Source organism: Talpa occidentalis, unplaced genomic scaffold, assembly GCF_014898055.3.
Source record: "Talpa occidentalis isolate TD23 unplaced genomic scaffold, MPIMG_talOcc4v2.1 talOcc4.2, whole genome shotgun sequence".
NCBI lineage: Eukaryota > Metazoa > Chordata > Mammalia > Eulipotyphla > Talpidae > Talpa > Talpa occidentalis.
Window position 1 is genome coordinate 108,438,948 of NW_023602073.1, and position 21,861 is coordinate 108,460,808.

Below are 21,861 nucleotides of genomic sequence, written 5' to 3' on the forward strand. Positions count from 1 at the left end.
CTAGAAGTCAAAATAAACCTTGTATTCTCTATCCCTCACATAGTGAATACGTAAGTACTATGCTGAATATATTAATTATTTCATAGTTTTTCTGTCTAGGTTGGGGTAATAGAAAAATTCTTATTTTTAGATTATGTTGTCAAGTATAGGTATAGCCATGGTAACAAATAAATGTTGTTAATATAAATGATTGTTACAGAATTGATTAATATCAGAATATAAGACTTTTATCTGCTACCAGAAATAACGTTACTTTCTTTTTTTAGAAAGAAAAGAAGGGAAAAATTGTCCAGAGCTAGTATATATGGATTTTCAGCATGAATTCAAATGCTACGCCTTCAGTAAAGCACTTCTTTCTGCATGGGCCATCTGTAAGTGGAGGCTGACATCCATGCCCACTGCATCCTATACCTGCCTCTAGACAATAACATTGCTTTCCACTATCTTCAAACATCTGTCCTACTTTCTTCCCTTTTACCCCCAAACTAAGATGGCAGAGACTATATCTTTTAATCCCTTTATCTGCAGAAACTGACATAGAGCTGGTAACCAACAAATGTTTGTTGAATGAATAAATGGATTATGAAAGCCCTTATCTAACCATGAATGGGACATTCTATACTATAATTATAGTTGACAAATGACCACTGAGTCTTTTCATAGATAAATCTTTTTATGTTTTGAGGGATTATTTAAGATAATTATTGTTTTATTTTCTGGAGAGTATAACTCTCAATCAATTCAAACTTTATCTGTTAACCTAGATGATTACAGAGGAAATTACAGTTAAGTTTAGACCAGGAGAAAGTGATTTGTTTCTTGACAAACCTAGAGCAATTTGTGATATATTTTTTTAAAAAAAGTATATCTATATATTTGTAATTTTTCTTGAGACTAGCACCCTTACTCAAAAACAAGTAATCTGATTTTAAATGGGCAAAGGACACAAGTAGACATTTATTTAGAGAAGATGTACAAATGGCCAACAAGTTTATGAAAAGATGCTCAACTCACTAGTCATTAGAAATGCAAGTCAAAACCACAATGAGATACCACCACACACCTGTTATATGTCCACTATCAAAAAGTGGAAAATGTTTAGTGTTTATTAAAAACACTAAAAATATTGATGACAATGTGGAGAAATAGAAACCTTTGTGCACTGTTGATGGGAAAGAAAAATAGTGCAGCCACTGTGGAAAAACAGTATCAATGTTCCTCAAAAAATTAAAAAAATAAAAATATAATGACTAGCTAATCCAGCAATCCCACTCCTAGGTAGATATCCCAAAAGAATTGAAGGAGCTCGGGCCTCCCCCGGTGGTGCAGCGATTGAGCTCCCCACAGCCTCTATAGCGCTGGTTCAATCCCCGGCCACCGGTGAGGGTCCCACATGGCGCGCAGACCTCTCCTGCCGCCCACTGCTCCCCTCAGCAGTGTATTTCAGTCCTTCTCCTGTTCTATTCCCTGCTCTGGCTCTGATGAATTCTCTCACCCTCCCACGCTTCCGACTGTACCCAGTGCTTGTATAAATAAATAAATAAAATCTTAAAAAAAAAAAAAAAATTGAAGGAGCTTGAAAGATAATTGTGTACCCGAGTTCAATGCAGCATTATTCATAAGAGCCAAGAGTGAAAGCAACCCAAATGTCCATTAACAGATGTTTGGATTAAAAAAAAAAAAAAAGTGGTACATATTTACAAAGGGATACTATTCAACCCTAAAAAGGAAGGAAATCCTATCATATGCTACAACATTAACAATTTTTTTTTTACATTAACAAATCTTGAGGACAATATGCTTAGTGAAGTAAACCAGTCACAAAAGGAAAGATACTCAGTGTTTCTTATTATATGAGGTGCATAAACTATACCAACTCAGAGAGAAAAAAAGGAGAATGGGAATTTCCAGAGTCTAGGAGACAGGGAATTGTTCAGTAGTTAGAGAGTTTCCAATTTTCCAAGATAGACAAGTTCTAGAGACCTGTGGCACAACAAAATGAATAGAAACACTATTCAACTGTACACTCAAAATGGTTAAGATGGTGAATTTTATGTTTTATGCTTTTTACCACTATTTAAAATAAAAATAAATATATAAAAAGAATAGCACCTCACAAACATACTCAGTCAATACATGCTTACATGTAAACCAACAGATGCTTAATACACATTTCTTTTTTTTAAAGATTTATTTATTTATGCATACAAGAACCAGGTTACAGGCCAGATGTGCAGGAAGGTGAGAGGATTCACCAGAGACAGAGTGGGGAACAGAACAGGCAGATTGACCAAAGTACACTGCTGAGGGGAGCAGCGGGCGAGTCAGGAGAGGTTTGCTGCGCCATGTGGATTGCTGCCTGGCAGGCTGGGGATAGAACGCGTGCTGCAGAGACTGCGGATTGCTTCATAGTGCGGTGCATAACACCTTGTTCCACCAGGGAGGCCCCAGAAGCTTAATACACATTTCTAATGCTCATCGTCATGATGAAAAAGATAGGAGAGCATTTTTTTCCTGATTTATATCACCCAAGGAGACTTAATTACTTAAGAGGTCAAATAGTAATGTGACAATACTTTGAAGACTGGAACTTGTTACCAAATATTGAAAACAATTTTCTAATAAATTTTTATTAAGGTAACATTGGTTTATAGCATTATATAAGTTTCAGGTATACAGCATTATACCTTGGCATCTGTATATGCTAACTACATCACGATCACCACCAAAAGTTTAGTTTTCATCCATCACTATAAAGTGATGGATGATACTCATTTCATCCACTTTTGCCCCCCAGTCCTTTGTGTCTAAGAATTTTGATTTGTTTGCTTGTTTCCTTTGTTTCTTTTTATTCTACGTATTGGTGAAATCATATGGTATTTGTCTTTCACTGTCTGACCTATTTCCGCTTCGCATAATCCCTTCATGGTCCCTTCATGTTGTTGAAAATGGCAAGATTCATCTTTTTCTCTCTAATAGTATTCTGAATAGTAGATGAATAGTATTCTTTGTGTATATATACCACATCTTCTTAATCCATTTATCCATCATTCTGAAAACTTCTGCTAAGATTTATAAGAACTAGAAACTATTGCAGCAAATGTTATGACAATTTATAATTATTCAGTTATATTTATTGATAAATCTAGGTGTCAATTATTTGGTTTTTAATGTAATTTTTGTCATTTCTCTTATTATGTTGCATGCTTACATTTTTAGCAATGTTACATGCTACGTGGCTTATGGTATATAATTTATATCTTTTTGTTATGAGTAAGCAAATAAAAGCTGGAATTAAAACAAGACATAACAGAGCCTCAGCAGTAAAGAAAATTGACTTTGTTCACCAGAGAAAGAAAATCAAAGCTAAGCTATACTTGCTCTATCTATTTATCTCAGGTAATCAAGTTTTCCATATAATTTAATGCATGCGTGTAAGGCAACTTTCCCCAAACTACCTACTACTTCCTCTGTTGTCTTTTCAGCAATTTTGGTTCAGTGTCACACCCAAAAAAGGACGCACCTCCTTAACCCTTTCAACTCTTGACTCAAACACACCCTTATTAAATGTGCATTTCATGTAAACAGTATCTGTCATTCGGCTCTGGCTCTGGAAAGAGCAGCTCTACTGGAAGGTGAGCTGGTGATAGTTAAACAGGGTAGGCTTGAAGAAGGACTAGACAAGTCTATTTTGAGAAGAAGATCCATATTGGTAATGCCTGCACAGCTACATTTTCCTTCTCCTACTCTCTTGGTGTTTCTATAGAAAGCAAAAAAGAAGCAACAGCATGGTAAGAAATTCAGTTTTGTTATCTTTCTAAGACTTAATTTTGAACTTATGTAGCATTATTATTAATTACATCAATTGGCTTCATGATGTTCTTATTATCTAGAGCTGGCAAATTCATTGATGTTTGAATCGTAAGCAATTATGAGCATAAAAGGAATATAGTGGGTGGCTGAGCACCCTTGGCGACTTTGGCTTGGTGTGGGAATGAAAGTGCCTAGTGTGTGATCTGCTCTTTAAAATATTTCAGGTAATCATTGACAAGCTACTCTTGTTAAAGATATTTGAGCTAGTTCCATCAGCTATTCTAACGATGTCAATTTTATAGACCCGTAGTTGAGTGTGCTATAAAAAAATTTAGTTAATCCTTCTTTTCGGGAGTTAAAAAAAGAAATCTTTTCTCCCCGCCCCTTTTTCAAATTTTCAAAGGCAAACTGATTGTCCAACCCCAAAGAAGAAGCTAATGAGAAACATTATGTCGAGATGTAAGGGTTGATTTTTATTTTTCTTTGTGGTAAGAAAAGATAGAACTCCATTACACATACTTTTAAAATGTAGGTTATCTTTCAAAAGCATTCTCCAGTGGGCGTTGGCTGCTGCTGCTCTCACTGTTCTGTCCCTATAACGAGTTATTATGTATTGCACATACTTTCCCCAAACAAGATTTTATTAGGACACATTTATGGGAGAGACAGCTTCTTAAAAACCTGTCATTGGAGAATTGCTATGACTTAAAATGTTATGAGAAAAAAGCAATCTTATAAACTTTTAAGAAAAAGAAGTTTATATACGGTCTATTAAACTTTGCTTCACTAGTTTGATTATTGAAGGGCATAAGTGTAAAGCCCTGAATAAGTGTTGGGCATTATTGTCACTATTTTCTTTGTTAACACTTTCCCCCATCCTTTGATATTTTAGACACAATGACTTACATTGGCAAAATGTCCTTATGCTAAAATACTAGCTCCTAATTGTCTCCTAGAAATCCCAACAAATTAATACCTTGTGTTTTATAAGAACTGCCTTCTTAAATAATTTGCCAAATTAAAAAAAAATAACATCTAATTTTAAAAGCATCATGGCTATGAATCTTCACAAAGCATTATAAGCTTAATAAGCAAAATTTCTCATCTTTTGGTTAGCCATCGTAAGTCCTAATTGAAAAATATATTAAGTAGATTCATTTAGCCACTGACACCTACACAGGTAAGGCTGGGGCTGGGCGGGGTGAGAACTGCCGGGAGAGGTATATTGATCAGGCAGGTAGCTTGGAAAGTTGTTTCTCCCTGGACTTTCTTTGTGATAGGAAATCAAGACACAGGGAGGCACTATAGTATTCATAGCATAGTGGCTGCTGAGACACAACGTTTCATTTTAATTCAAATGTTGGAATGAGCAGGAGCCTGCTTCCTGTGTCTCCAGGCGTGATCAGGACTCACTGGGGCAGTGCTCAGCCTGGGTGCACAAACTTGTCTGCCTCAAGCCTGTACAGGAACAGTGTTTGCAAAACGCAATCCAAAGGGGCAAGCTGAGGCAGAGAGCAGGCATCGGGGCCCTGCTGCCCCTGCCGGGAGCAGAGCAGTGAGAGGTGATGAAATGTTTAACTTTTCAAAACTGAAGGAGCAGCAACTTTCTCATATCTTATATCCCCAGCACATGCACAGTTCCAATCCCGTCAAGATCTGGCCTGGTAGAAAGAATAAAGAATAAAGAATAAGATTGTAGGAGGGGAAATCAAGTGGGTCTACTGAGGGTAGAAAGGAAATGACCTGAAAGGCCAGAAGATCCAGAAAGTGGGAAAGATAATAGATGCTGAATGAACCCCCATAATTGTGCAACCCCTGGTGAGTTTAGTGTGAAGTCTCCCCAGTTTGTTCATTCCTGTGCTGTTGTCTGGGCTTCCCTGGAGCTGCCCTTGGAGTCCCTACTCCTGGGTCTCCATGGTCCATTTCTGTCCTACCTCATAACATCCTTAGCCGCACACATTGTTTCTCAGTTCTTTCTGATTGAGGGAATCATGTTTAAGAGAGAGAGAGAGAGAGAGAGTGAGTGTGTGTGTGTGTGAGTGCACGTGTGCTAATCAAATGCAGGCAAAGGAACAGCACGGGAATTGGGAAGAGAGAAATGGCACAAACATTCTGCATCTTCTGGTCCCACCAGCTATGTGTGACCTTGGACAAATTACTTTTCACATGGCAGTTTTCTCAAATGTAACATGAGGATGACAATGACTACCTCCTAGGACTATTATTAAGTACCTGGCACGTGGCAGATTCTAAAAAAAATATATCACAAAAGGGAAGGGGAGGTCAGTAAGTGTATAAAACATATTAAATGTCATTAGAAAGCAAACAAGTGCATGTTTACCAGTTATTGTTTATTAGAGCATGTACCAGAAAATGTAGAAGATACAAATGTAGAACATAATGAACACCTGTCAAGCCGGCCCCTGTGTGAGAGCAGGGCAAGGAATGGCGTCTTGCTCTCACCTCTAAAGTCTCTAATGTGGATCTTTCTGATATACTTTGCTCCCATCTCTCACTACCAGGGTCAGTACTGGGAGGAAGTGAAGCACTGGACCCAGAAACAAAGTTTAGGGGGTCTCAATAACCTCAGTAATCAAAATTGATATTTCAATGCAATCTTTTACTGCAATATTTTTAAAAAACAAAAGCTAGTACAAGAATTCAATATCAAATTTTAAAATGAAAGACAGGATCTGTGTCATTGCCTTAATGTTTATGATCATCGCATCTCTACTTTTCCTGATAGTTTTACTACCTGTGAATATATCCCAAGACAATGCGAATTCATTTTCCTGTTCTTGAGTTTCATATATGTAGAATGATATGCTGTATTCTCACTTGGTTTTGGCTTTTTTCAATCAACATTTTTTAAAATTCGTTCATGGATTGTGTGCAGCTGAAGTTCACTGGTTTCTATTGCTGTAGGGTAATCTATGCACGCACCACCATGAACTTGTTCATCTTACTGTTGTTGGGGTTTGGGTTTGTCCCTTTTGGGAAGCTATTATTAGCAGTGCCACTGTGAACATTCTCATGCACAAGTCCTGGAAAACATGGTTATACTTTTTGACGGCAGCAGTTCTCAAAGCGAGGTCTGGGGATCTTGGGGGTTCCCAAGATCTTTTAGAGGAGTCTAATGTCAAAGCTATTTCATAATAATGCTAAAATATTCTTTGGATTCCACTCATGTTCTCATGCTGGCACAGCAGAGACCCAGAGGTAACATGAAATGCATTAATGATTTCCTCTGATGGCTAATAAAAATGTGTCCTGAGTACTGTTGAACTTTCAACTTTGTTCAGTTTTAGTTTCTAACCTGAAAAGTGCTGATAGATATAACCTACATTAAAAAAAAGGCTCTTGGGGCCCTCAAGTTTTAAGAGCGTCAAATGGCTCTGAAACCAAACTTTTGAGAACTATTACTCTAGGAAATTTATTAAGGAGAGGAATTGCTTGCTCATAGGGTATGTATATCTTTAATTCTATTAGTCAATGTGAGACTGTATTTCAAATTAGTGCTACCTTTATACTCCAACCACCAAGGTACTGTTTCATAGCCTCTCTAGTAGATGAAATTATCATTCTTTTTAAGTATTTTAAAATCTGGTGAGTGAATAAAGATATGTCATCATGGTTTTCTTTTTCATTCCATTTATTACAATCTGTGAACATATCCTGTGGAAATAATTAAGGATATGTGTAGAGATATCCAGATACATTTTCTGTAGTCTGCAGTGCATTGAAAATAACATAAGGGCCTCCCCTGGTGGTGCAGCGATTGAGCGCTGGGCTGCGAGGCTGCCTGCAACCTCTGCAGTGCTGGTTCGCTCCCCGGCCGCCAGCGAGGGTCCCACCAAAAAACAAAACAAAACAAAACAAAAAACAAACATAAACAACTAGAGGAATTGTAGTACATTCACATGAAGGAATTGCATGAATTAAAATACTACTATAGAAATATTTATTGGCATGAATTAGTGGAAAAACAATATACCAAGCAGCATGTACCAAATGATGCCCCAAAAAAGTCAGGAGGAAAAAAATAGTATTAGTTTTTTAGGATGGCAAATTTAAGCATGATTTATATTTTCTGCATTGTACTTGTTTATGTATTCTGACTTTGAAATATGAATATCTATTTCTTTTATTATTTTTTTAAAGTTGTCATATCTATTCCCTGTCTCTTCCCCAGAAACTCTGTGTGCTTTACAAATGCCTCATTTGACCCTTAAAACAAAAAAATTCATATGGTGAATATTTCAGAAACCAGATCTTGGGAGAATCATTTGAAAAGGAAACTAAGGCTAGAGATGGGTTTTCTTATCTAAGAGTTGTTTACTCAGGACTTCAGGAATAATTCATTATCCCCAAACAAACGACTGGCCCTCCCATTATATACTGTCATCTGGTCTTGCCTACTGATAGGTGTGAGAGTAAGGGATTTCTGGAAAATATCATCGATATGTTTATTTGACAAATATTTATCAAATGCCTATTCAGTATGCCCTGAGGAAAGGTTGGGAATACAGTAATAAACAAAGCAATATCCTTGTTCTTATGAAGCTTTCTTTCTGTAAGGAAAGAGACTACAAAGTATACTCTTAAGTAGGGAATACAGTTCAGGTAATGATAAGCTATGAATAAAGGAGAATCAGGTTATAGAAAGTGAGATGCTATTTTACAAAAGGTGACTCAAAGGTGTTCACTCTACCTGGTTGTAAATCTTTCATACATTATGATTTGGTGGAAAAAAGGTTAAAAATATGGACAGACAACTCTTTGTTCTCTTCATTCTAGACATGACACATTGGAGATGACTACTCATAATGTTATGCCAAAATTCTGCAGACATGGCAACACTTTTAGAAAATGCATCTGTATGACTGTCTTCATCTCCATCTCACCAAGTGAGAATCATAAATTAGTCTTTTTATTTAGCTTCTCTAACTTCAACATGGGTTATGAGACATCAGCAAAAATATCACACTATTACTTATGCTAGCACATTGTTTTAGTTAGGGCATGTTGTACTTTTCAAAACATGTTCACTTATATCATTTCACCTGAATTTCTCAACACTCTGTGTGACAGATGAGAAATTCCTAAGGAGATAAATGACTCGATCCCTACTTTGTAGTACTCTTGAGTCCTCTTCATAAAAGTATGCATTTTGCTTCTTAATTTGAAAAGTAATGCCAGGAAGTCAATAATTCTCATTAGAAATTACAGAAAAGTGAGATAGGGAACTGGGAGTATATATTAATTGGAAAGATGGTTCCATTTTCCAGAAATAAGTCCACTATTTTCTGCCATGCTTTTAAATGTAGTTAACTGCCCTTACATTATGAAGTCTCAAGGTCACTAGGTGTCTTGGAGGCAGCCTGCAGGCAATCGTGCTGTGTTGGAAAAGCTTCACTTTTCATAGCCTCCCACCATCAGGTTCCTTCTCTCTCCCTGGTCGCAGTCATGCTACAGTGATGCCCACTGCTGGCCTACCTGGTGGGATGGCAGGTGTCAACCTCTTCAGGGATGCTCCCCCGCCACCGCCATCCCCAACTTACTCCTGTCTCCCTCAAAACCTCGTCTATAAATGGATGACTAACTGAAGGTTTGTCCTTAGGACTTGAGTACTTGGATTCTGAGACTTACTGATGGTTATTTAGTATGTATTCTTGATCTTAGATGAGTTATTGTGCAAGTCATTCTTTTTAAATTGCACAAAGAGCATTTCTACTTTCCTGTTTGGCTCAGGTTCTTTACTCCAATCAGGAACCGACTGGTTGGTGACTAAACTATACATATCAAGATATGCATACCGTCCAGGAGATGGTGAGGAATACCTTGCTATCCATTGCAAATTCCTATGCACCTCCTCTTAGTTACACATTATACCTAAGAAAAAATATTCACTAAGTAAGGATCATACATCTCTACTGTAAAGCAAGTTGATTTAGCATGATAGTTATCTTTGTGGAAAAAAGAAAATATTCAGGAAACTGTTCCATCACATGTAGAGAAATACTGAGAGTTATCTACTCCCCACAACTAGGCACACAGTCACTATTAGTCAGGATCCCAGCAGAGAAACAGCACTCTCAGCTTGGGTCTGAGAAAAGTAATGTGCTGTCTACAATGTGTGGGCAAGGTTTGAAGGAAACCAGGAGAGGTGAACAAAGCTTTAGCAACAGAATTCTTGCAGAATTGTTCTTTTTCTTAAATCTATCAAAATTATATGTACTTCCATACCCCACAAAACCTGGTTCTACCACAAGTAAAGGATAACAAAGCCCTCCCAGCCTGCAGCAGCTCTGAAGGGAAGCTCTGAAGGGTCAAGAGGATAAAACAATGAAGGAAACCTGGAGACAAAAGTATGGCTGCTGGGGGTGGGGGTGATGAGGGGTTTTGGGGGTGTCTATGTCCCCACTCTATCTCTGGTGAATCCTCTCATCCCCCATGCCTCTGGCCTGTACCCCAGCTGTTGTATGCATAAATAAATAAATCTTAAAAAAAAAAAGAAAAGATGCCCAACAGTATTAGCCTTAGAGAAATGCAAATTAAAACCATAACCATATACTACCATATGCCTAACAAATCCAAATAAAACAGAAAGGAAAAAAAAAAAAAAAAAAGAAGCAGCACACTGGTGATATCGAAGCCCAGAGAGGATCAGGGGTAACTGGAACTCTCATGTACACTGTTGGTAGGAATGCAAAATGCTCCAGTCACTCTAGATAACAATTTGACAGTTTCTTTTCAGGTTAAATATATGCTTACTATACAACCCAGCAAACCTATTCCTAGTTACTTACCCAAGAGAAATAAATTCTTATTGTCATGAAAACCTATACATATATATTTAAGCACCTTTATTCATAATAACCCCAAACTGGAAGTTGTTCAAATGTCTTTGAACAGATAGTTAAGTAATTATATATATCCACACAATGGGATATTACAATATCCCATTATTGGAATAAATAAAAACTCAAACTATTTATACATATAGCAACAGGATGTATGGTAAATATATTGATATAGGTGGCATAAGCCAGAATCAAAAGTCACATATTCTGCCTGACAGAAGCAGGCAGATCCAGCCACACCCTGTGAAGAACCTATCAAGGAGGGAGGGGTTGGGCAAATACGGTACAGCCCTTTGATTTCCAGTCTCTCTTACTGGAAAAGGGCAGGGGAGTGACTATAAGTGCCCTTAAAATCAAAGGGCAAGGGAGTCACCTTCTTATTTCCATCATGGTCAAGGGCACAATAAAGGGTGAAGAAAGATGAACAAAGAGAATTACCCAGTGCACACTGTTTATAGAGCTACCTGGTTTTAAAGACCAGGCTTCATGAGGGAGAGCCCTCCTGCTTTTTGGTCTATCACCATCATTCTCATATGTCAAGGTCTAGAAACAGGCAGGCCATACATTCACGAAAGTGTTCTATAAAGTATGTGTTAGTAAATAAAATTTTATTTTTCTAATGAAATATTACAAATATTTCAAATGGGCACTAACTAGTGGAAATTGAGTTAACCGTTAGAAAGTCAGACTTGTATATTAGGAACATAATTTGGACTCTTTGGTCATGGGTTGCCTTTTTAGGTATGGGGAAATTTTGATAGGAAGCAGATTCTTAATACTTTCATATGGAATGAATGAGTAAATGATCCTACAATTCAAACATTCTATGGTTATATCTTCCTTTCTGATTGATCAAGTGTCAGTGACTTGAAACAATCAGGTTTCACTCAGTTTCTGTCAATTAATAAATTGCCTAAAGACAATTCTTAGCTGAAACTGGGAGTCTACTTTGTAAAAGAAATTCTTTATTTCACTAAACCTTCTAGAAGAGTAGAAAATACTTTCAGAAAGAAGGCTTAATGAATTCATAAATTATGTTTTTTTTTTAACTCAGAGCACTATAAAACATGAAACTTCAAAAAAAAAAAAAAAGCCTCTCCCAATAGTAAACTTACAATTTAGAAAGAATGTGATTGTCCTTTGGCTTAAAGGAGTGTATTAGAAAAAAGAAAACAGATTGAGGTTATAAGTAGAGAAATATGTGTTACCTGAAGTTGAAAGGATAGAAAAGGGATAGGCAATAGTGACAATAAAGATGGGCTGGCCCTGGGAATATGATAACTATTAGAATCAGCATGAGGGCAGCCAGGCATTCTACCCACAGATCCGGGCACGGCAGCAGTGGAGAGACAGGCTCTGAAGGTTAATGTTAAGTATTATTGGTTGCACCAGATGAAACTATGCTGTAGTTCCAAAATGGTTGAATGTAGTAATTTCATTAGCCATTTTGTAAGAGACCTTCTTACTAGTAAATAGTGCTATAGTCTATGGGTCGTTTAGTGCAAGCCTTAGTTTGCATTCATTGTATCAGCTCTAGAGGAACTCACTATTTCAGTACAAATGGAGTAAACAGAGGTCCATATTTCTGTCTTCAATATTATTAAGAAGCAGCTAAATTATGCTTAGTATACTGAAGGAGGGAGCTGGAAAACATATGAGTAAGACATTAATTTAAAAAGCTAAAATGGGCAGCTCTCCCAAGGCTGCCTGCCTGTCTATGCAAATCTGTTTTAGCAAATCTGTCCATTTCAGGGGCAGTGCTTTCTGTCTGCCTGTGTCTATGCAAGCCTCCTTTTCTCTCCTTTCCTTTTTTATGTAATAAACATGCTCTTTGGGTGTAAAAAAATTAAAAAAAAATAAAAAGCTAAAATGAAAAATCTCAGTGTTTGACAGGCTAAGGTTTATTTATGTGAACAATTAATTTCTTCATATCTGTAGTATCAGGTATACATACCTGAATCCTTAACTTCATCTAGTGGTCCTGAGACTAAAATGTTAACCTGCTAATGATATTAAGTGGTAAAGAGTGATAATAATTTTAATTCTAAATGTATGACTATTCCTGGAATATCCTAGAAGTTGTAAGAAGAGTGACACCTCTTCATGAAAGTCTTTCTTGTTTTTTGTATTTCTCATTCTTGAAACCTCTCTCAACACCAGATTTTCTATACAGGATTAATTTTTTTCTTTTTTTCTCTCCCCTCCCCCATTTCCTATATTTGCTCTTTAGTCACCACAAAGTTCAAAGGTATTTCTTGCTTTTACTGAACAGAATTTTCTAACCCTTATTTTTACTTTTTTTTTTGACTTATCCATTCATGCATACAAGAACAGGGGTACAGGCCAGATGAGTGAGAGGGTGAGAGGATTCACCAGAGACAGAGCGGGGAACAGAACAGGCAGACTGACAAAATACACTGCTGAGGGGAGCAGTGGGCGAGACAGGAGAGGTCTGCTGCACCATGTGGGTATCTCCCTGGCCAGGTGGGATCGAACCCTCACTGCAGAGGTTGCGGACAGCTTCGCAGCGCTGCGCTCAACTGCCTGCACCATCAGGGAGCCCTGTTTTAACTTTTAAATCTTGAAGAGTGAAGTAGCTTAAATTCTTGTATTTTTAAAGTTACATAAGTAAAACTATTTTAAAAAATCTATTCACAAAAAAAAATTCCTCACCAACACAAACACTCATATACATATGTTGTGAACCTAAGATATTATCAGAGTAACAAGGGCAATCATATCATGTATAAGAATGTGCACTGGAGCCTCCCCGGTGTTGCAGTGGGTTGAGCGCAGAGCTGTGAAGCTGTCCGCAGCCTCTGTAGAGTGGGTTCAATTCTCGGCCAGCCAGGGAGCTACCCACATGGCATGGCAGACCTCTCCTGTCTTACCTGCTGTTCCCCTCAGCAGTGTATTTCAATCAATCTGCCTGTTCTGTTCCCTGTTCTGTCTCTGGTGAATTCTCTTATCCTCCTGCGCCTCTGGCCTGTACCCCAGTTTTTGCATAAATAAATAAATTTAAAAAAAAAGAATGTTCACTGGACTCCTTATCATGGGTGAATTGTAGTTAAGGAGCTAATGTAGCTTTCTAAAATCAACAAAGTAAGCTCTTAAGGAATCACAAGTGTTTAAAAAAATAAATTTTTTTTATTAGAGTAATACAGAGCTTACTTCTGTACCTCAGTGAGCACATTTTAGAAGGATGCACAGGCAAGTACATGTAAAAAGATCTTGGTCTGCTTTCTTGAGTCAGATTCAGGCTGGAAGCCAGCAGTAAACCTGAAGAAATCAGAACTGTGAGTGCCAGCACCTGCATCACTGCAAGCAGAAAAGAGCTACAAATTCTTGCCCACACTGTCTCACACAGAAAAGACTGCATTGTTTTTATTTTCTTTGGGCCCAATCATGTTTCTAGTTATTTCCCAGAATGCTGGTAACTCTCTTTTGGAAAGAAGGGATGTTACTGATTCTTCAGTATAGCAAATGCCTTATATCTGCTCCTAGCTGAAGGTCCAGCACTAGGTACTGGGAATATAGACAGGACATTTTTTCTTCTCTTAAAGGGCCTGTGTTCCACAGGGTGATGGAAAGGTGAGCAGCATGAAAGATAATTTTATACAATATGTTAGTTACATTTTCAAACAATATAATCAATATTTTTCCTTCAACCTCCAAACATGATTTCAGGTGAAGTCCTTCTAATTTTAAAGTAATGTCTCCAATAGGTAATCTGGAAAATAAATTCAGTGAGCTCACTATTTTGCCTGTATATCCAGATATTTGGTATATTAATAATTTGGTAATGATGAACAGTTTATCTTCATTTTTTAAAAAGATTATTTATGCATACAAAAGCTGGGGTACAGGCCAGAGGTGCAGAGGGCAAGATGATTCACCAGAGACAGAGTAGGGAGCAGAACAGGCAGACTGACTGAAATACACTGCTGAGGAGAGCATTGGGCGAGACAGGAGAGGTCTGCTGTGCCAAGTAGGTTAGCTCCTCCCTGACTCCCTACCCCTGCTCTCAGACAACCACTGATAGACTTTCTGTGATTATAGATTAGGTTTGCATTCCCTTATAAATGGATCTATACAGTATATAAACTTTGAGTCTCATTTCTTCCATTTAGCATAATGCTTTTGTGACTCATTCCATGTTGTTACATTATAGAAGGCTGGTCCTTTTTCATTGTTGAGTAGTATTCTATCTTATGGATGTGCCACAATTTGTTTATCCATTCACCAGTTAATAGACATTTAAGTTGTTTCCAGTTTTTGACTTATGAAGTTGCTATGAACATCCATGCATAAACAAACAGAACTCTGGAATCCTAGGAAATTCAATAAACAAAGCAGCCTGGTTGCCTCTTTGTGGGGAATGGGAGTCAAATGGCTAATGGGGCCAAGTTACAAAAAGAAACCAGTTTTTAAAGAAGCAGTTATAGCTAAACATTAACAACAACAACAACAAAAGATCTGTACTGAGCAAAGGGTACTGCTGATCAGGCACCTTTCGATGGCATGGGAAAAATGGATTGCAACATCATTGGCAGGACAAAACTATATACTTAGTGTTTTGACATGGAATGGAATTGAGCCAATACATTCAAACCTATTTTCTGGGCTACTTCTTCAGGATATGTTTGAAGACTTGTCCAGGCACACAGACCAAGAGCTTTATCTCCAGTGTTACATAGACTTTACTGGCTGTGCAACCTTGGGTAGGGATAAGCAACCGTGGTAAACGGGCATTAAAAAGGCTGCCTACCTTGAGGGCTGTTAGGAGGATTAGATGAGAATCTATGTCTGTTGCATAAGGTGGGCTCAATAAGCATGAATTATTATGCCTAAAAATCATGTAGTATCTTTGACATAGAAAAAGATTCCAAATACATTCCTTAGGAAATTGGAATTTAATCCATTTTTAAAAACACATGTGGTATTTACATCCTGTATTATTTATATAACCATTGAAGAATTGAATTACTAATCAAAATCTTATCAAATTTTGCACAAAAGCTGCCCATGGCTGCAACACTGGTCCATCTCCTCAGTAGCAGCTGTCTAGTTCCAAAGCTCCCTCCAGGTGCTTCTCCACCCAGAAGAATCTCCACCGGAGTTTGTCAGTAATCTAACTCCTGAGCAATTCCTCATGAGACACTTGTGGGGGGATGTGGCCTGTATCTACTAGCACTGACTTTGGCTCTGGGGTGACCACTGCACCTCCAATTCTAAAAGGGGACCCTGGAGCCGCGTCAAAGGAGCACTGGTTGGAAGCTGAGGACTAGGGTTCGAATCTGCCTTAATTGACCCGACCCCCAACACACGTGTTGTCTCTTCCTCAGTAAACTGGTTGCAGGATTACATCTGCAAGTGTCAGCAAGGTTTCAATAAATGCTAATTGACCCTAATTCCATGCTCTCTCTTATCTTTCCTGTTTTCCACAATCTCCGAAGTCCACAGGCTGCAGATAACGCATATGAAATGCAGTGATTCAGGAATCTTGTGGTAAACAGTCAATACTGTAAAAGTCCTGAAGGATCACCGGGCAGGAAAGATGGAGCTCTTTTCTGCCTCACCGGAGCTCAGTCTAGCTCTCCGGGTTTTAAGTCAAAAGTTATTTCAGCTATTGCGGACACATGAGTGGGCTTGGAGTCAACGGAGTCGTTAAGGGAAAACGCTTCCCACCCCCAGGAGCCGAGACTGGGCGCCTCGCCACGCTCCCTCCCTCCCCTGGAGGTGCCTCCAACCAATTCCCGCCCGCCCGGCGGCCGCTCACCTACTCCCTCCCGGGCGGCCCGCGCCGCCCATTGGCTGCTCAGCTTTTATCGCCATGATAGTTCCCAGCGCCCTCCTGCTTCCGGCGCTGGCACCAGGTGCTGCCCGTTTTGCCCAGGGCATTGTTAGCGCACGTTTTCCCCCTTCTAGGTGCCCGTGCGGCTCGCCGCGGGCGGCCCGGGCACCCTCTTGGGGGGCGGGTGGGCACCCGGGGCCCCGCGGCGTGGCGAGGGGTCGGGCTCCGAGCAGAGTTGAGCGCGCCGCAGTCTGCCCGCGCCTCCTGGGCCCAAAAGGACGGCAGGCGAGGGCGGCGACCTCTTCTTCCGCTCACCTGGCATCTACTCAGGTATTTACATTCCTGGGCGCTCCTGGCGGGGAAAACCCCCAGTGCTCTGCGCGGACTCCGCGCGCCCGGCGGGGTGGGGACCAGTGGGCGTTTGAAAGCCCGCGAGGCTCCCCCATTGGCGGGGCGCGGGCCCGCCCGCCGCGAACGTCTGGTTTGGCCAAGGGCGGGGCGCAGGTGCGGTGGCCTCCCCTTAGTGTTTACGTTTGCAACTCGGTCAACTCAGGTGGTTTGTTACGGTTCTGGAGGATGCTGCGTTTCCTCGCCCATTTTCTCCCTTACAAAAAGTAAGAGCCGTATTTCAGAGAAAAAAAAAAAAATCCACCCAAGATACTTCGTTTACTGCTGTCCTCTAGTCATGAATGGCTGCTTTGAAATTATATCTTTATTGAGGGATGGAGATAAAAACCAAAAACTGGACCGAGAGATTTGGGGATTGTTTATTTGGACCTTCCGATTTTTTTTTCCCTCTGTAATTTTAAAGGAAATAGTCTAAGTACTGCAAACATAGATGGTGTTTACGAAAGGAAAAACAGTTTATTTTGTTGGAATGCGTGTAACAAAAACACAACGCTCATTTTCAATGAGCAACCCTGGTCTATTATTTTGGTTTGTATTTCTGTAACGCACTTACTACTAAAGAGCACATTTTCTTTATTTTTCAGTCCAGAGCACAACCTCCAGAAGAGATCAAAAGGAAGCCAGTTTTGGGGAAACTCGGCAATCTGTTCACGGCAGGAAGGAGAAGGAACACCAGAGAGAGCCCCGCCAGCTCAATCGCCAAGTCAGTGCCTCCCAAAGATGTAACCTCGTCCAAACTCCCCGAAAGAGAGAATAAGAACAAATCTCAGGGCAGCTCACCAAAGCAAACAGACACGTGCGAGGAAGGCTCCCCCCAGAAGCAGCCCCAGGAGTCCGAGGAACTAGAGGACCAGCACTCGGAGAGCTGCTTCCAGGCAGCCCTCCCTGACGTGGAGCTGCCACCTGGCTCCAGCAGCCCTGCAGCGGCGGCGGCGCAACAGTGCCACGAAAGTGATTCACCCCAATTAGAACCTCTTGAGGCAGAGGGAGAGACTTTCCCAGGTGCCACCACCGCTGCCAAGCAGCTGCATTCCTCACTAGAGAATTCCTCCAGGCGAGAGAACGCAGAGAGGCCAGCCCTCCGTCCGGGGCAGGACGCTTCGCCGGACGCAGGTGGAGATCAGGAGGGTGCCCAGGGTGCCGGGGGTGTGCCGGGATCGCCCACCCAGGAGCGGCCGGGGGAAGGACTGGGCGAGGCCGCTGACAGAGCCCCTCACGTGTGTGCCACAGCGGGCTCTGGGGAGCCTCCGGACGCGCGCGGCCAGCCCCGGGAGAACGCACCTGTGCTACCAGGTGACCCCGCCGCCCAGGGCGCAGAGAATTGGGCGGGCTCTGCGCGAGCCAACGGCACAGCCGGGCCCCGAGGGCGCGACTCCCGGCCTGGCGAGCGCGCCCATCCCGCCACGGTATTAACCTTAGACATCTACTTGAGTAAGACTGAGGTGGCGCAGGTGGACGAGCCGGCGGTGACTGCTCCCGCGGCGGAAGATTGTAGCGATTCCGACGACATGGAGAAGAGGTCGGGCGGCCGCAGGTCGGGCAGGCGCAGGAAGTCGCACAAGTCCACGGACTCCCCGGGCGCGGACCCGGCGCTGCCGGACAGCACGGCGAGGGATGACGCGGTTTTCGATGACGAGGTGGCTTCAAGCGCCGTGACCGAAACTGTCTCTGCTGCTGAAAAGAAAGTGAAATCTCCGCGCGCGGCCCCCGACGGGGGCGTCTCCTGCGCCGCGAGTCCTGAGTCCAAGTCCATCCCCAGCCCCAAAGGGCAGCTCCGAGGGGAGTCGGAGCGGAGCAAAGCGCCGCTGCCCGCTTCGTCCCCCACCAAGAGGAGGGGCAGGAGCCGCGTCCCCGAGGCTGTGCCCACCCCGCCCGCCAGCAGCCCGCGCACTCCCGCCAAGGAGTCCCCACCCAAGAAAGCGCCGGTGCCGGACCCCGGGCCTGCAGCCAAGGGAGGCGCCGGGGAGAGCGAGGAGGAGTCGGCGCGGGTCATCCCGCGCGAGCTCACGGTCAAGAGCAGCTCGCTCCTGCCCGAGATCAAGCCGGAGCACAAGAGGGGCCCCCCTCCCGGTCACTTCGACGGCCGGGGAGAAGGTGGTCGAAGCAAGGAGCTGGGCAGATCGGCGGGAAGTTCTGACAACGAAGGCCTCAAGCCCAGGAACCACTTAGGCGCGGGCAGGTCGACCGTGACCACCAAAGTGACCCTGTAAGTAGCTGCGGGATGGAGCGCGCGGAGCCGCGGCGTCCCCGGGCGCGCTGGGCGCCTCCCCGGCTGGGCGGCCCCCCGGGGGGCGCGTCTTCGCCTCTGCGCGGGGACTGTCTGTGCGCTGGTTTTCTCCTGCTCTGAAATTAACGTAGAGGAGGGCTAGTTAGCATCGGTGAGGCTGAAAAAGACGACGCATTCAAGAGCCTCCTCGTTTATTCCAGCTGTAATGTAAGAGTGAATTCAGTGAAAATGAGTTATCTATCTCTGGAGACTCATTGTTTGCACTAGCAGAAGGAGGCATGGCCTGACAGGCGCTGATTCTATTCTTTGTTAAAACTAAAGGGCAGTCCTGGTTAGAACATCGTTAAAACACAGGCAGGTTAATTTAAAAACATGGAGCAAATGCTAATATGTTCAATGTGACCCAGTTTTACACGCAACTTAAGTGCATTATTGCCTTAAATCTTAAAAAAAAAAAAAACAAAAAACAAAAAACTAAAGAGACTCTTGCTTGCTTCCCCACTTTTGTATTTGGAAGTCTGGTGATATTTTTGCTCCCAGATTGAAAAAGTAATTTTCTGCTATGGAAATGAAGGGAGATCAGTGTTGCCTCTGGGAGACTACTTGTTATAAATAGAAGGACACAGTAGAAGGGTCTAGCTCTACAACAGACTGAATACTTGCTTACTGATTTTTCAGATATTTATTGAGTGAATTTGGCATGGTTTGATGCTGGAACCTATGGGGGGGAAAAACCTACACTATAATTCATACATTGTCTTTGAAAAGTTTATGACCTGGTCTGGCACACACAGAGCAGACAACTCAAGGAGCAGTATGAGGGTTGTCTGCTTACGATGCCGACTGGATATTCCATCTGTGAAGGCTGGGGAAGTGCAAAGGAGGACAAAATCACTTTTGGATTTTGGAAAGAGAGGGGACTTGATGATAAATGTGATTTTTATAGGCGGGCCAGATGGGAAGGGCACTCAATAAACTACTTAAGATCCTTCCACTTCCAACATCTCACTACCCCCTCCTCTAGTTAGCAAGTGAGAAGTGTTTATACCTTAACTGCTTTAAGTGTTCCTGACATTCACACATTTATTAAGAGCTGGGATTTTTACAACATTATCATTCTTAAACTGAATGGTTTTATTCTGGCTCCTTGAATTGAATTAGCAAGCCTTAGAGTAGGAGGTCTGTTTGGTAAACACTTGACAGAAAAATCTGCTTAATGAATAATTTGAGCTACCTCACCAGCTGCCAACCAGGAAACCTTTGATAGAGTCAGCTATTTATTCTGTAACGGCGGTGTTGGAGACATAACATAAGTGAATGATGCCCATTATTTGTAGATGGCAGTGTGACTGAACATTCAAATCTCCCATGTGTGAGCCTTAGAGAAACGTTGCTATGTATACCTGATGAAGGACGCTCACCTGCCTTCCAATCAGAATACACTAGTGGTGAAACCAGAAATGTTACACTGTTAAGAGTAGGGTAAACAAACCCCAGGAAGAGGATCTTAAACAATGAAATTCTTCAGGTGCTGTTTCCTATAGCAGAACTAAAACAAATGTCTTTTTCTTAGTGCTGATATTTTCCATGTGAAATCTTTCCTTTGCCAGACATTGAGTTTATTTAATTGTTTTCCACATGCCTTGTGCCTGGTATATTGGCAAATGATTGAAATGGAAGTGATTTCTATTTGACTGATGGATTTTTTTTTTATAACAGACCCTCTACTTTCTTTCTCTGATTGTATTTCAAGTAAAGTTGTTATTCAGATTATCTTTTTAAAACAGTTTGAGTCTGGAGTTTTAGAGTTGAAACTATTTTATATTCCCTGAAAAATCATGACTGAGGCAATGTATTTCTTGGTACTGTTAGAAAAATTATGTCTTCGGTTCTCTATCAAGTGTTGAATGTTGAGTTTCATAAAATGGCAAGTTTAAAATGAGAATTTTCCTCTCATAGCCATAGTTTTTTAGACTCCAGATTATTTTCCCATCTCGTATTATAATGAAGGCATTACAACATGAATTACAGGAGACTGCCTTTTAATCAGTTTGAACTAGGTTAATTGTAGTGACTCTCGGTAGCAAACTTAATAGCACAGAAAGTTTGGTTGTAAAATGTATTTTGATCTTGGTGCAAATCTTTAATGTGCAGATGTGTGTTTCCTGTCCTTAAGGTAGCTTGTTGGCTAACCTGTCGTATTTTGCATTTACATCATAAGATACTCTTTGATGTTTGCTGTTCCTTGAGCTGGTTAGTGAGACTTTTTTTTTAATGTGTACTCCCTGGTATTGGTAGGATATCTCTCATTAACTATAGCATATTTAAGCACTATTTCTAGTTATCTTCACTGATTTTAGAATTTAACCTTATGGGTTAATTTTGTTTTTAAATGTAAGCTATGGGTCTACAATGAGGGAGCTTGATAGCTTATGGAGGTTTGGGGGAAAGCAATGCCTGGGAGAAATGAATGAGGATATACAAAATTTAGTTTTTAAATTTAAAAAATGAAATTCTTAATGCTATTCTTAGGAAGAACATCTCAAATCTCCTGTCTTCTCATTTTATCAAGAAGGGTAAGGTATCTCACCCAGTCATACTGTCTTCTCCTTCAAGAGGTTCATCAGGTCCAGTCTTCTTGCAGGCCGTGAGTCCATGCAACCCCCTACAGGAGGTTTCAGTACTTCTCCACTTTTGTGTTCCCATTAACAGGGTGGCCTGGAAAGTGTGGTAATTTTATCTTGTAGGTTTCATGA

The 21,861-nt window shown here is 41.2% G+C and overlaps 2 protein-coding genes across 2 annotated transcripts in view; both read left to right on the forward strand.

The window, feature by feature from the left end:
• Nucleotides 1–18,373, forward strand: part of LOC119251497 (translation initiation factor IF-2-like) — a 60,205-nt gene extending 41,832 nt beyond the window's left edge. The window contains exons 5-7 of the mRNA XM_054698158.1: nucleotides 16,605–16,800; nucleotides 17,463–18,261; nucleotides 18,330–18,373. Coding sequence (XP_054554133.1) covers nucleotides 16,605–16,800; nucleotides 17,463–18,261; nucleotides 18,330–18,373 — 1,039 coding nt within the window. The remainder of the gene's footprint in view (nucleotides 1–16,604; nucleotides 16,801–17,462; nucleotides 18,262–18,329) is intronic.
• CRYBG1 (crystallin beta-gamma domain containing 1) overlaps nucleotides 18,256–21,861 on the forward strand; it is a 47,006-nt gene continuing 43,400 nt past the window's right edge. The window contains exon 1 of the mRNA XM_037520167.2: nucleotides 18,256–19,084. Within this exon, the coding sequence (XP_037376064.1) occupies nucleotides 18,387–19,084 (698 nt within the window). The 5' untranslated portion in view covers nucleotides 18,256–18,386. The remainder of the gene's footprint in view (nucleotides 19,085–21,861) is intronic.